The 15,104-nt window shown below is 43.4% G+C and overlaps 1 protein-coding gene across 4 annotated transcripts in view; it reads right to left on the bottom strand.

Moving 5' to 3' along the window:
* Window positions 1-15,104, bottom strand: part of LOC122789663 (KH-type splicing regulatory protein) — a 441,911-nt gene that overhangs the window by 344,705 nt on the left and 82,102 nt on the right. For all 4 annotated transcript variants that reach the window (XM_044057076.1, XM_044057077.1, XM_044057079.1 and 1 more), the window contains exon 7: window positions 7,423-7,597. In XM_044057076.1, coding sequence (XP_043913011.1) covers window positions 7,423-7,597 — 175 coding nt within the window. The remainder of the gene's footprint in view (window positions 1-7,422; window positions 7,598-15,104) is intronic.

Genomic DNA, 15,104 nt, shown 5'->3' with positions numbered 1-15,104 from the left:
TGACTACACTATACACAAATGGTAATCTCAAAGTGTAGTACCTCACACAGTTCCGCGCAGCTTTGGGTGTGGAGTGGGCGTAACGTACATGATTGGCAGGGGAAAGTATGAGCGACAGTCACTGCTACTTCACATCCTGCGAGGTACTACACTTGGAGATTACCCAAGGAGATTACCCAAGTAAACATGTCAACACGAACGAAACATAAGAGCATTAAAAAGCGCAGCCAGGGTAGTTGTAGGCATCAGTTTATGTCCTGATCCCTGCCCTATTAACATCATGTATTCTCCAGAGAAGTATGCTAGCTAGTTCTCAGACATGTACAATGAATGTACTTGGTAGTTTGAATGTAACATAATACTTTAGGCACAGGATAGTCAATTTTCTTGGCTTAGTTCGTGTTTTGGTAGGTGAGATTTATTTACTGACTTGCTGGTTGGTGTCACTGTATTGGGGTTTGGAGAGGTGGTTAAATGCTGCTACATTTAGTATGCCGTGGTAGTGTTTGACTGACTTGAGAACAGTCCATAGTGGTATGCGTTTACTAAACACATACAAGAGATTATCTAGGGGATATTTTCATTCACAGCTTTGGCTGTTAATAGTTATATTGAGTTGCTGGTAGTGCAATGCTCACAGCTTTACCAGTGACTGATGCAGCATTAGAAACAAACTTTTGTTGGGTGGGGTTTCTTAGGATGAGCCTGTATATCAAATAGGAGCTGCCTGATTTAGTTGATTACTTAATCGGCGCACACATCTGTATGAGGAACGTTTCTCGTGTTAAGTCAAATGTTTCTCGCAGTTCCACACCAAAGGGTTTGTCTTAGTGTTAATGGTTAACCAATACCTGTAGTAAATCTAATAAATATTCATGCGGGCTTGGGCTGGAGGCGTGTTCGGGGCGGGATTTGCTACTGCACATCCTGCGAGGTACTACACTTGGAGATTACCGCACAAATAACCTAATTCAATGCATCTCTTGTGCGAATCACTGCTGCGTCAGGGCCATATCTTGCAACACTCGGAATTGTTGGTATTGGGAGTACAAGGAGGCTACATTCAGACTGCTGTTAAAAATACTACCCCAAACAATGTCAGAGGACCAAGTGACTGCTTTTAGATAGTTTCAGAAAGGCTACAGCTCACACTGTGCCACTGGTTAACCATATCCTTATGCTTTCTGGTACCTGCTTGTGTGTGTAACCTGCGGCAGAAATTTCAAGCATAGTTTAGAGTTAGGTTGGAAATGGGGAAGCCCTCTATACAGCTCAGAGCTGATTTCTGTAAACCTTTGTCCTGACTAGGCAATTTTTCACTTGCTTGTGGACATGGAAAAATTTGTCCTCTGCTCTGTGGTTTAAGACAGAAGTGGCCATTAAAACAGGCTTCCACCTGTTCACTTGGAATGCATTGGTGATTAACACGACTGCCTGCAAACAAAAAGGACCTATTACACTGGAGTTGCAATTCCAAGAACCTTCCTGCCAAGATGACTGCAAGTAACTTTGTGCAGACTTATTTCTGTGGAAATAAAGGCAAGACTCTTCAAAACTGTTGTATAGCCCAACTATTGTAAAAGTGAAGGTTCTGTAGGCAAATAGATCAATTACAGCCAAATGCTGGACTTGCACAGAGCCAGAGTGAAACAGCCTCACTTTGGAGGCCACCTTCACACCACTGGAGGCTCTCCTTGCAGATAGTCTCCCTCACTGGGTAGCCCATGTCCTGAGAACTGCTGCTCAAATGCAAATGATGTACTTTAAATGAACACCTGAAGTGGAAGAACCAGTGCTGCTAGGGCCAAAGCAGGGATTACAGACTAGGCCAACAATTCTGCTGCAAATACTTCACTCAGGAGTGACAATGCAGTTCAGCATGTAAACATGCTGCCTTTCATGTTACAGGCAATGAAGTGTGTGGGTACGACTTTCATAACTTGGTAGCGTGGAGAATTAAGGCCGATTTGAAGTACAGTTTATAGGAGGATTAAATTCCTCCTCCATCTCCATTTGCATACACTGCAACCTTGAGCAAGTCAATTAATCAGAGAGATTTGGGGCAATAGGAAATTTGGGGTACATGCACTGAATATGTATGGGCACATCTGTTCTAGACCCAGGAAAACAGACTGAAAACCCAAATGGTATTCACTATTCACTCTGTAATCATTTGCAACAGGAAGCTCTACAAAAAAAAATGTACCCAATCAGGCATTTAATCAGATACTGACTAGATACCCTTTATACTGCTGACATCCTGATGTTAGAAGTGGAAGAAGTCTTGACACCTACCTGCAGGAAGTCCTCACTGCAACAATGTACTACAACAACCAGGGATGCCTGGGTCAGGCAGGGGCCTTAAGGATCACTGCTTGTTGCTCTTCCTGAATCTGAATGACTTTTAACCAGTGTCAGCAGTAGAAACAGCTCTCCTCCCTTCATGTGCCAAATGCACCCACTGCCTAAGCTTTTGGCAAAAACTGGTTCTACAAGTTATGCTACAGACCCTTTTCTGTCAAATTGCACCTCACACAGACCTTATGTAAATGTGTTCTGTGCAGATCTGCTTTGAGGATGCAAACTACTTTCAACATCTGAACAGGCTTGAATTTTGTGGCCAACTCCTCAACCTAAGGGAGTCTTCCACACCTGAAAGGAGTGTGCTCTTGTCAGTTTTCACACACACACACCTTAGGGTTTGAACCCAGATATGAAAACTTGTCATCAGTTGGACAGACAGCACTGTTCCGTTCCAAACATGCTGTCATTTTGCACAGGTTCACAAGTACTCACTAGGCTACTGGGCTATGAGGATCTTATGCCCGACTTACATTCTCTTGGCAGTTTTTTGGCCCTTGTATTTTTTCCAATGAGTAACCCGAATTAGAGCAAGGATATTTTACTTGTCCCTCAACAGGGGCATCTGTGTTAACCCAGGGATGAATCTGTAGCTTCACCCTACATTCATTCAAAGTTACATGTATACTTTGGGTATTCTGCGGCATGCTAATCCTTCCAAATGTCCACAATGCACTGCAGGAAAGGGATCTAGAGCAGGCGTTAATGCCACCGCTGGACTAGAGTCCATGGGGTCCATTAAAGCTGCATAGTTTCCAACAGGCATATTCCATGACTGGGCTAGAGAGAGCAGAGAACAGTACAGTGATTACATCTACTGACCTTAACACCATACTTTTAGAAGCAAGCTGTGCAATGAAAAGGACATCCTTGCAATAGTGGATATGTGGTAAACGGACCAAACTTTAGAATCAATTTTCAGGCGAGTGTTGTGTTCAGACCAGCTTTAAGGTATTAATGTTAGGATGCAACTCTTGACACCCAAAAACCCTTAACATTTGCCATGACCTCAAAATGCCAAGAGTAGCCCAAGGACTGTACCCTGGGGTCTGCCAGGTACAACAAGCCACCTATGGACAAAGGATGACTTGTATTCTCCATTTATCCAGCACAAAACCGGTTTGGAAGCAGATTTTGAGGATGGCTAACAAGTAGCCTGGTAGGTTCTCTGTTACCACAGAAGTAGTTTTCTTGGCCTTGGGTGATGCCACAGTTCTTGGGAGACAGAGGGGACATGTAAATACATGCATGTTCTGGGAATATAGGAGAGGTCAGCAAATCTGAGACCAGCTATTGGATAAATTATGTCCACTAGGTTAGAGTATGTGATGCCATTTACTAATAAGCTCTGAGCTTATCCTTCACCTAGGTGTCACAATTTTAAGACTCCTTCTTGGCAGTTTTTTTTATTGCCTGCAGAAAGTTTATAGAGCTTATTTATATTCTGGTTCGGTTCTACCATAGGAACTTTTGAAATTTTGTATACTTCAAAAGAAAACAGCATCTATGCAGCAGCTTTTTAGAGACACACAGTATATGGCAAAAAAGAATCTCTGCAAACGCAATGCGATCAAGACTGAAAGGTACTATGAATTTAACTGTGTCAGACTGGCTTTATCATAAACATTGGGATTCTGGAATAAGCTTTTGGCTTCAGTCTTGCAGCAAACGTGACTAAGGACTGAATTAACCAGAGAGGAATGTAAAATAGATGGGGAGCAAACAGTCCCATATTAAAGGACCATGTCCAGGATTATCACCCTGGTTGGTGTGCAGACCAAAAACTGGCCCAGGGTTTAAATTCCAGAAAATTCACAGCATACATATCTGAAGATTTAAACATCAGTTGATGGAAGGGGTGGTAGAGGTCACCTAGGAAACTATGCGGGTACAGGGGGACATGAGGGTCCTACAACTGGCTATACAAAGAGTTGATGAGCAATGTGGCCAAGGGAGTTTCAGGTCACCACGTAAGGTGGTTACAAAAAGTTTAAGAATATGGACACAGCTCCAACTTGTCTTCATCTAGTGCAGTGGGCCTGAACTTAGATACTGAAACCCTGCACTGCTGGACCAGGGCTTCATAATAACGCATATATCAAAGTGCGTTTCAGAGGTAAAAATGCTTGTAAGGAATAGAGTTGACACCAACAATTGGGATCCAGATTCTGTTATGTTGATCTTAGGAGTCAAACTTGGCCCTAAAAAGTAACGAGAATGAACAAGGATTCAGCCAACATATGAAATGCATTTGGGGGGGATGCAAGCCATCCTAGCAGAAGCAGTTACGTCCCCAATGCCTTTAGACTACACATCTTGCAGTCCCTCTGAATGACAAAGCTACACCAATTAAGTCAAAATCAATCTTATTTTTGTAGTGGCATCATTCTCTGTAGGTTCATTTGCCTTGGACATTGAGAGCTCCACAGTGCACACCTCGTAAGCTATGCCTGCAAGGTGTGAGAAATGCCCATGTTTGGGAGTGAGGGTACTGGAGTGAGTACTGACTTATTACCTAAACAAATGGCTCCTTAAATACAGACAAATCAATGCAGAGATTCCAGTAGTGTGTGCTTGATTAGAGCTGCAAGAATAGTCTGCACTGCACAGTTGCACACTAAACCACCTGCTTATACAGCGCTACGTATCCTGTGTGACTGTTGAAAGTTCTGCCTCATTACACAAAGGAGACTGCTACTAGTAAACATGAGAACTGCTACACTGTCAAAATGCCCATTTCAACTAAATGTAGATCTGTGGTAAAGGTCTGTGCCCCAGTTTCTGCAGCTCCAAGAGTGGGACAGAAATCACTGGACACTGAAGGGATGCCAAAACAAACAGCTGGCAACAAACATTTCCGTAGTTTTCTAAGAATTTTCAGGGCCACTGGTCCCCCACATATTTCTACACTAGTCTACGATTACCAACATGGATGAAAGGTAAACGGTTTGTGCGACTTTGGGTTTGGAAGGGGGTCAGGCAGACACCCTTGGTACCCTTAAGGTTCTCAATGTGCTGTTCTTTTCCAAGTGTGACCTACTATCCCTGCAGTCTTTCCCATTACTCGTTCGAAGACTCCTTCAAGCAGGTGGTCAGGTTAGGATATTCTTATTCCTAGGATTCACAGAGCTCTCTTCACATGGCAGAAAATGGGCTCAGTAAGTTACTCTCACTGTTGCTGAGTCATAACCAGTGTACAACAGTTAAACATCTCCAGCATCACCACCACATTTGTTACGTGGACAGTTAAAACATCTCTGGCATCTAGGCTTGCTAGTCCTCCTCCTGCTGACAAACTGCCAAGACCACAGTAACAAATCCAAGAACTTCCTGCTGGGTACTAGTTTGTTAATGGGAATAGCATTCCAGATAGAACACAGAATCCATTATGGAAAGCAGGACTGCAGACATCCAAGACAACCGTACCCTCTATAGAAACAGTACAGGGAATTTGGTCATTATACATAGCACCAGGAGATGCTCTGCATTTAAGGATGCTGTCTTCCTGGAAGAAGTGTCTACACGCAAGGCACTAAAGGACAGGCAAACAAGGCTACACAAGTACCAACACTAGGAAATATGCATGTAGGGTTACATGCAAAAAAGTCACATGGTAAAACAAGGAGGAATTCTTGGTTTACAGACAATAGATTATGGTGTTTATATCATGCATACACAAGGGAGAAGTTTCCTACATTCTAAATTTCCCTCAGAACACATCCTCACTAAAACGTAAGAGTGAGAGATCATTGGGGGGAGGGGGTAGTCTTCCGGTACAGCACTGAAAGTAAGGCGACTAGGCAGAAAGAAAACTGAATTCATGAAGTTGCTCCAAAATCAAATCCTATTTGGACACTGAAATTAAAACATTAAGTTTGTCAAGATCAGCAAGAGAGATATAAACTAAGTTTCAGAGAAAAATGAATGTACTGAAAATTCTCTCAAACACTACAATTTTAAGAGTGGATGCCAGCTATGACACTGCATCAGCAGAGCTTCAGGACAACCTGATGGGCAGGTGACAGTATCCTTTTCATATGAAAACCACTGACACAACCTAGATAGCACCACAATGGTGACTAAAAACTGAAGTTCAGAAATTTCAAATCAGCAGGCAACGTGCCCAACCAAGGCACTGAACAAAGTAATACCCCCCAGCCCTTGAAAAAGGCAGTTAGCAGCATTCAAGATTAAACTATTATATTCTGGAACACTCCAGAATGGATAACCAACAAAGCTATCCACTTACAAGGCAGCTCCTTCGACAAAGACTTGTAGAACTGGTTAGGGGCTTTGACAGACATTGTATAAAGTATGGATGACAATCGTATGTGTGTGTCCCAATACAAGTGGAACCATTTAATGGTGACCAATGATCATAGGTAGACGCCTAGTCAAATACCACCCATTTCCCATGTCAAAACCTGTGCATACAGGACTTTTCTTGGTTACACCCATGGGGATTAAACTTTGATTTGGTAATTTCTCCTTATTGACATTCTTACAGGTTTGCTTGTTCACAGTCCATCTGCAGCCTGTTGTGAATCAAAATTAGTAAGGCATTCACACTAATGGCTACAGGTTCATGAGCTTTAGCTACGGACACAGATGGAAATCTGTGCCAGTTTTCGGAACTCTGGAAAGATGCTGGAGAATACTAATAGCATACTCTCAGACACTGATGTTCCTACAAAATGTTAACCCCTACACCAGTGTTGCACAGTGGCATGTTTACAGCACACTGAGTTTTAAACTGCAAGTGCAGAGTCTTCAAAAGTCTGCAAAACACATTTCCCAAGAGGTCTCAGACTAGAGTAAAAACTGGACAGGAAGAAGTTTGCATGACATTAAAAGTGGAGTTTCAGATGCCACACTTGCACTATGTACAACATACCACTCGTTTTCCCACTTTGTATAATGTGGTGCATAACAGAATGGCTTGATTTCAACAGCTCAACTTCATATAGGACAGAACACTATACTGTGCTGAAACTTCTCACTTTCATAAGCATTGCACACATTACAAATGTTAATCTTTAGATGACCATGTTTTACCCTTACCTGCAACTGCTTAATGGTTTCTCCTCCTTTGCCGATAATCAACCCTGCTTTGCCTGGAGGAATCATGATTTCTTGCATTGAGCCATTTTGTGCAGCAGTAGTGTTATCATGAAATTGCCCTGGCGGGCCTCCTCGACCCCGAGATACCATGTCATCTAGCATCATTTTTGATTTCCTAAATGAAAAGACATGTAAAACAATTAAAGTTGCCCTCTATCTGCATTAGGCAGAGATCAAATTTTAATTCAGTTCAGTTTGCCATTGTACAAACTTTAAGATGAAGTTTTAAAGCCCTGTATATAGCATAGTTTTGAAATTGATGCAAATATGAAGCAATATTTGACACCTAGAGGTATCAGGAGTTAACTGCGGATGCAACTGGAGACATCACTCTGATGTAATGTGTTAATGGGAGACAGACCTGACAGCTACACAATTATAGACCACTCACTCAGGCCATACTTTGCCACATCACAAAACACTAACAGCTTAAACACACCCACTCCTGCCAGAGCCAGACTCTCCACATCCTTTTATAAAAGGCAAAGGAAAAGTACAGTTGTGTACACATCATAAATGTAAATGTTAGGAGTGTATTCACTGTTGCAGTCATAACATTTGGGTAATCCTGCTGGCAGGTTGCCCTCAGCTGGCCTGAACTCCAAAGTCATGGGTCCTGCGTTGGCTGCTGTTGCCCCTTCCCTGACGTCAGGGGTATAAAGCAGCATCAGATGCCATTTTCTTCAGTTTTTCTTGCCCCAAATGTCAGGTGTCCCCTAAAAGGCTAGCCAAAATTTATATATATATATAAAAATACTTGCACCAATATAAACTTTACCTTCATCTACAAGCAAATACACCACATAGGTTGTATAAATCAGAGCAGAGAAGGAAAGAAGTTCCAGCAGAAAAAAGGAGGATGGCGGGTGGGTAACCTGGACTGCAACAGTAAATACACTCAACATCTACATTTATGGTAAGTGTACACAACTGTACTATGTTCGTGTTTCACTGTTGCAGTCATTACATTTGGGTAGAGTCTGAAAGCTATGGTTGGGAGGCTGGAGCTAAACAGCATTAGGAGCAGCTATGAGGCCTTGCAGAACTGCAGTGGCAATGCCCTGGATTTAGAGTAGAGTGGCAGATGATGGTGCTTTGTAAAGGTGTGCACTGAACTCCAAGTAGCAGCTTCTAAAATGTCTGGTTGGTACTCCCCTGAGAAAGTCTGCTGAAGTGGCTGCAGCTCTGGTTGAATGTGGCCTAATACCCTTAGGCACTGGCTTGCCATGGTCAAAATAGCAGAAACTAATAGCCTTTCCTTCTGATCCTGCAGCATATGCCACTAGTAATTGCAGTCTTCCTGAAAACTGGTTCTGTCCAAGTAGAATCTAAGCTGTGTACGTCCAAAGAATGCAGAATTCTCTCCCCCTTGTTCTGTGGATTTGGATAAAAAGTTGGCAAATGAATAGTTTCCTCGAGAGCCACACTGGACACCACCTTAGGCATAAATGTTTTTTTCCTCAGAGAAACATTGTCTGGATAAAACATAAAAGGTTCCACAGCCATGAGTGCCTGTAGCTCAAACTAGTCTTGCAGAAGTTATTGCTAGGAGCAGAGCTGTTTTCCAAGATAAAAACTTTGTATCAGTAGTAGCAGCTGGCTCAAAAGGAGGCAGGGTGAGTTTTTCAAGACATAGTTGAGGTCCCATGCAGGTATTGGTGATCTCCCTGGAGGCCTTAAATGTTTGGCTACTCTGGAGGTACTGCTTTAATAAAGCATGAGAAAAGATTGGTGGCTCTGTATTGTAATGAGCCGAAATGGCAGAGGCATGAATTTTAATAGATTAAAAAGAGATAGGCCTTTGTCCAGCATCTCAGTTAAGTACTGCAAAATCTGAGGAATATTTGGCACAGCTGTATCAGTTCCTTGTGCCTGGATCCAAGCACAGAATCTCTTCATTTCCCAGCATAAGATTTTCTAGTACTAGGCCTTCTGGCTTCCAAAATGACATCCAGCACAGCTTTAGAGAGAGGTGCGTTTTGTAGGATTACATTATCCGCCACGCTGCCAGGTTTAAAGTCCCGAGTTGGCTGTGCAGGATCCGATTGTTTTGCTGGGACAGTAGATGGGGTATTTGAGTTAAGGTTCCAAGCTGGGCATTGAGAATTTCCTTAGGATTGGATACCAGTACTGGCAGGGCCAATCTGGGGCAATCAGTATCATCTTTGGCTTCTCCTGTCTTACCTTTAGGAGTACCTTGGAGAGGAGAGGCAGTGGTGGAAAGGCATATACTGATAGGGCATCCACTTTCTATACTTGTCTGTGACAAGTCCTTGTGCAGAATCTTTTTAGTTTGTAGTTGAGGGGAGGCAAATAGATCTATGTCCGGGCAGCCCCATTTCCTTATGCTGAAAACTTGTGGATCCAGCAGCCACTTGTGGGGATCCATGAGGTTTCGGCTTAGTTTGTCTGAGTATTTTCCTTTCCTGGCAGGAATTGTGCCCATAGATGTACTTGGTAAGTCAATGATGTGTCCCACAAAGTCATGGGCTAGCCTGCCTGGGAAAGAATGTGTGCCCCCCTGCTTGTTTACATACCACGACAGTGGGGTTGTCCATCAGTAGTGGTCCCAGATGAAGTAGGTCCTTGAAGGCCGTCGGGGCATTTTTAACCGCTAAAATCTCTGATGGATATGTAGATGCACTTGGTTTGAGGACCATGCGCCCTGAATGCATCTTCCTGCCATGTGGGCCCCCCCAGGCATAATCTGATGCATCCGTTTAGTGTCTGCCTGACTGGGGGTAATGCGAATGGCTGTCCCTTGTTCTGGTGACAAGCCTTCGCCCACCACAGAAAGTCATGGTGCAGGCAGGGAATGACCGTAATCATTGTTTCCAGGCTGTGGCAATGTTGAGTCCCAACACTTTTTAGGTACCATTGAAGTTTCCTCATATGCAGTCTTGCATATGGAATTAGTAAGATACAGGATGCCATGAAGCCCAAAGCCTGCAGAATTTTTCTTGCAGAAAACTGCCTTTTGTTGCCAACATTTTGAAATAGGTAGCCAGTTGCCTTTGTCTGGCGTGAGAAGTCATCTGGGCAGTTGTATTTAAGCTTGTACCCAGGAATATCTCTTGAGAGGGTACTAGTTTTGATTTCTTTCAGTTGACTGTGTACCTTAGGCATGTTAGAAGTCTTTCCACAAATGCCAGATGCTGTAGAAGAATGTCCTTGTTCTCTGCTTGAATTAGACAGGCGTCCAAGTAAGGATATATTTGTATTCCTCTGTCTGCAGAAGGCAATTACTGCTGCCAGGCGCTTTGTAAAAGACCTTGGGATGCATAGATAAGCCAAAGGGCAGTGCAGAGTATTGGTAATGCATTGAGCCAGCCTTGAATCTGAGGTATCTTCTGCATGATTGTCTGACTGGGACATGCAGGTATGCCTTTTAGGTCTAAAGTCACAAGCAAAGCGTTCTTGCCCAGCATGGGCAGAAGCTGCTGCAAAGTCAACTTTATGAATTTTGGTATATCCAGGAATGTGTTCAGAATAGCTAGGTCCAGTATTGGTCTCCAGGCCTCGTACTTTCTGGGTACCAAAAACAGTCTTGAGTAAAACCTTGAATGGCTCCCATGTCCATGAAGGATAAGACTTGCCTCTGCCCATTGATTTTTTTGGCAGATATGGCCAGCCATTTGCCTTTGGCAGGGTATGGAAGTGGAACCTGTAGCCTTTGGCAGGGTATGATCAGAAGAAATAGAAACCTGATCTGAAAATTCATAGTCTCTTGCCTAGGCCTCTTAGGAGGAGGATGGGAACCCGTAAGTCTTCGGCCATTTTCAGCATCTGTTTTTTGAGTTTGTTTGCTTTAGAAGGTGCTTGCATTTGAAGCTGAAGTCTGTTTAATGTAAAGATGTTTAGGTCTAAAAACACCCTCAGAAGCCGGTGCCTGCTCAGTGGCTCCGGACCCATCTGAGGGAATAGTATCAGAGGCTCCAATACCTTGAGTTTCCAGCGGCATGGCCAACTCACCGCGAGAGTCAGTAGCGGCCTGCGACTCTAAAGTAGTGGGCGTCAGGGGCCGCGAAATCACCTCACTGAGAACCGGCAAGTGGCTTAGGAGAAGCCTAGTCTGTTTCTCTCTCTGCATTTTTTGTGAACTCCAGTGGTCGCTATCGGACAACATTTCTGGATAATTAAATTGGCGTCCAAAATAGTTTAAAGCAAAATCATACAGACGCTTAATAGTGCGTTGGTTAAATCTAGCACAAAACCGACAGCCAGAGAAGTTGTGATCAGGGCCTAGGAAAAGAACACAGTAAGAATGAAGAGTCCTTATGAGGTATTTGCTTTCCACAAGAAATACAATTGACAATTATTTGCTTTTTTGACAGTCTGGAGCGAAAAAAAAAAAAAAAAAACACGTTTCCCCCAACGGGGTACTTAGCTTTATTGAAAACTGCGGATCTGAAATTTGAAGATGAAAATCTCAGGAGTCGGCCGACCAGCACTTGCAAACTGCTTCTGCACCATGCGGCAAGACAGACTAAAGAAAAAGGCATTGGCTGCTTCTTTTATACCCCTGACGACCTGATGTCAGGGAAGGGGTGACAGCAACCGACGCAGGACCCAAGACTTTGGAATTCAGGCCAACTGAGGGCAACCTGCCAGCAGGATTACTCAAATGTAATAAATGCAACAGTGAAACACGAAGAACAGAGGAACTCCAGTGTGTCAAGTGGACTAAAGTGAAATCTGGCATCCCACCTGTGATCCAGAGGATGGCAGGACTAAAACAGAATATAAAGGATTAGCCCAGATAAAAATCTTTTTACCCAACGGATCTAGGAATAATCTGATACCCGCTCCCTGTGGGAGGGAGAGGCGCACAACTTGCTGCAGTTTTCAGTAATTTATTCAGTTAAGCAGGTAGATGGAGTAGTGCTCCAATACATAATGTTCAAACAGGTCAGTTAAAGGCAGTTACAGACAACAGTGAAAGGGTTCATGGGAAGAAAAAACAAGGAGCCAATCTCAAAGCTCAGAAGTTTACCAACTAGCATCCTGTGGAACTCATTAAGTTAAATAAAAATACAACCTTAAAAATCACACAAGCTAGAGAGAACTATAGTTAAGAAAACACTTCCACCTGATGCTTTTCACAAGGTTCAGACTAGTCTGTTGTGTAACCCTTGTAAAAATGCAGGGCTGTCTGCATCAGTGGGGCTCAAATTACGAACAATTTCCAGTCCATCAAACGTAATGACAGGCTGTGCCCACTTTTATGGGGTTCACCTGCTGACATATGAAAGGCTAGTTTTTTTCTTGTACAAAGGGTTAGTTAAAACTTCAGGGCATCACTCTACATTATACTTTTTACACCACTGGTTCAATCTGCTTATGCTTGGATGATCAGAGTCTTATGTTTAAAAGAACATCTACTCTGCAGCTCACCACTTGGTGGCTTTATTCAATACGCACAGAAAACCTAAAAGGTTGAGGTCTCGAACTTATTTTCTGCTACTTGTGCACTCCCATGAGCCCTACAAATAAGGGAGGGGAAAAAAAAGGAGCACTATGAAGCGTTTTTCACTGTATTCTATTTCTCTGGATACATGTACTGCTCAAAAAAAGTGGGAATGCCCCAGTATACCTCCTGTATATAAAAAAGGTCCGCCTTCATCAACAGGAAGAATTGGGACTGGTCACATCAATCATGTATACAAGTCTAATAAGCAGCAGGTTCCTATTACATGAGTGAACGCTAGAAATAGCAAACGCTCATTTGTCAAACCCAAATGCACGAGGGAAAAAAATTGCTGGGCTGTTCTCCAGACTTTGCAGTTTTCTTCACTGTGGTGCGATCCTGGAGTTGGCATATTTAAGGTGTGGGGGGGGGGGGGGCACAGCCACCTCCCCTTTGTTGCCTGTATTTTTTTTTGGATCAGCGAATTTTCCCCCTGGGAAATATGAACCCTAAGCAGCAACTATTAGCCTTTACTATACAAAATTTAAAACAATGAATTTAAAGAGAAAAAAAGTACAGTTTAGTACCTACCATAAATGTAGATGTTATTCACCCTGCTACAGTCATCGCACTTGGGTTATCCCGCAGTCAGGCAGCCCGAATTCCAAAGTCTTGGCCCAGACGTCAGGTGGCCCCAAAAGGTAGGCAGAATATTTTATATAAATATACACACACACACACACACACACACACACTAACACACACACACACACACACACACACACTAACACACACACTAACACACACACACACACTAACACACACACACACACTAACACACACACACACACACACACACACACACACACACACACACACACTAACACACACACACTAACACACACACTAACACACACACACACACACACTAACACACACACACACACACACACACACACTAACACACACACACACACACACTAACACACACACACACACACACTAACACACACACACACTAACACACACACACACACACTAACACACACACACTAACTAACACACACACACTAACTAACACACACACACTAACTAACACACACACACTAACTAACACACACACACTAACTAACACACACACACACTAACACACACACACTAACTAACACACACACACACTAACACACACACACACTAACACACACACACTAACACACACACACACACTAACACACACACACACACTAACACACACACTAACACACACACACACACACACACACACACACACTAACACACACACACACTAACACACACACACACTAACACACACACACTAACACACACACACACACTAACACACACACACACTAACACACACACACGCGCTGACACACACACACACTAACACACACACTAACACACACTAACACACACACACTAACACACACACACTAACACACACACACTAACACACACACACTAACACACACACACTAACACACACACTAATACATACACTAATACACACACTCTCCAAAGCAGACACACAAGCAACCGCTACCCCAAAACAAAATACGTGCAACACATCTCACAAAGCCAGAGTGCTGAACAGTTACAGCCCTTAAGACTAAACAACACACCTGATACACTTGTAATAGGAGACTCAATAGTCAGGCACACTGACGTCCCGCTCACCAGGCTGAACAAGGTGGTCACTGTGAGCTGCCTATCAGGCGCTAGGATCTGCCACATAACAAGCACTCTGGTCACTCCAAGGCAAGTACAAATATGACTCATTGTCCATGCTGGTGTGAATGACCTGAGACGTACCTCCCTGGACTACATGAAGAGACAGAGGAGCTCTCTGAGCATGTAGCCCAGGCCGGTATGACCCTGACCTTGAGTAGCATCTTACCCTCACCAAGAATGAAACCACAGTATGAAGACAAGATTATAAATTTCAACAACTGGCTTAAGTATTGGTGTCATTCAAAGGGGATCCAATGCCTGTCAGCCTGGGATGACATGCTCGACAGGCCACGATGTTTAGCTAGGGGCAGCTTGCACCCATCACCCCTGAGCTTTCGGATATTGGCAAAGGCTCTTGCTACCCCCATAGTGCCTTTTTTAGGCAAGGCTCAAAAGACAAACCCACCTCCATAGGTATCACAAGGGATAAGAAACCAAGAGTAATGCTACTCAACATGCTCAC

The sequence above is a fragment of the Protopterus annectens genome, chromosome 15.part0 (assembly GCF_019279795.1).
Source record: "Protopterus annectens isolate FY-2018-M chromosome 15.part0, PAN1.0, whole genome shotgun sequence".
NCBI lineage: Eukaryota > Metazoa > Chordata > Ceratodontiformes > Protopteridae > Protopterus > Protopterus annectens.
Note: the sequence above shows the minus strand (reverse complement) of the source record. Positions and strands in the feature narration are given on the sequence as shown.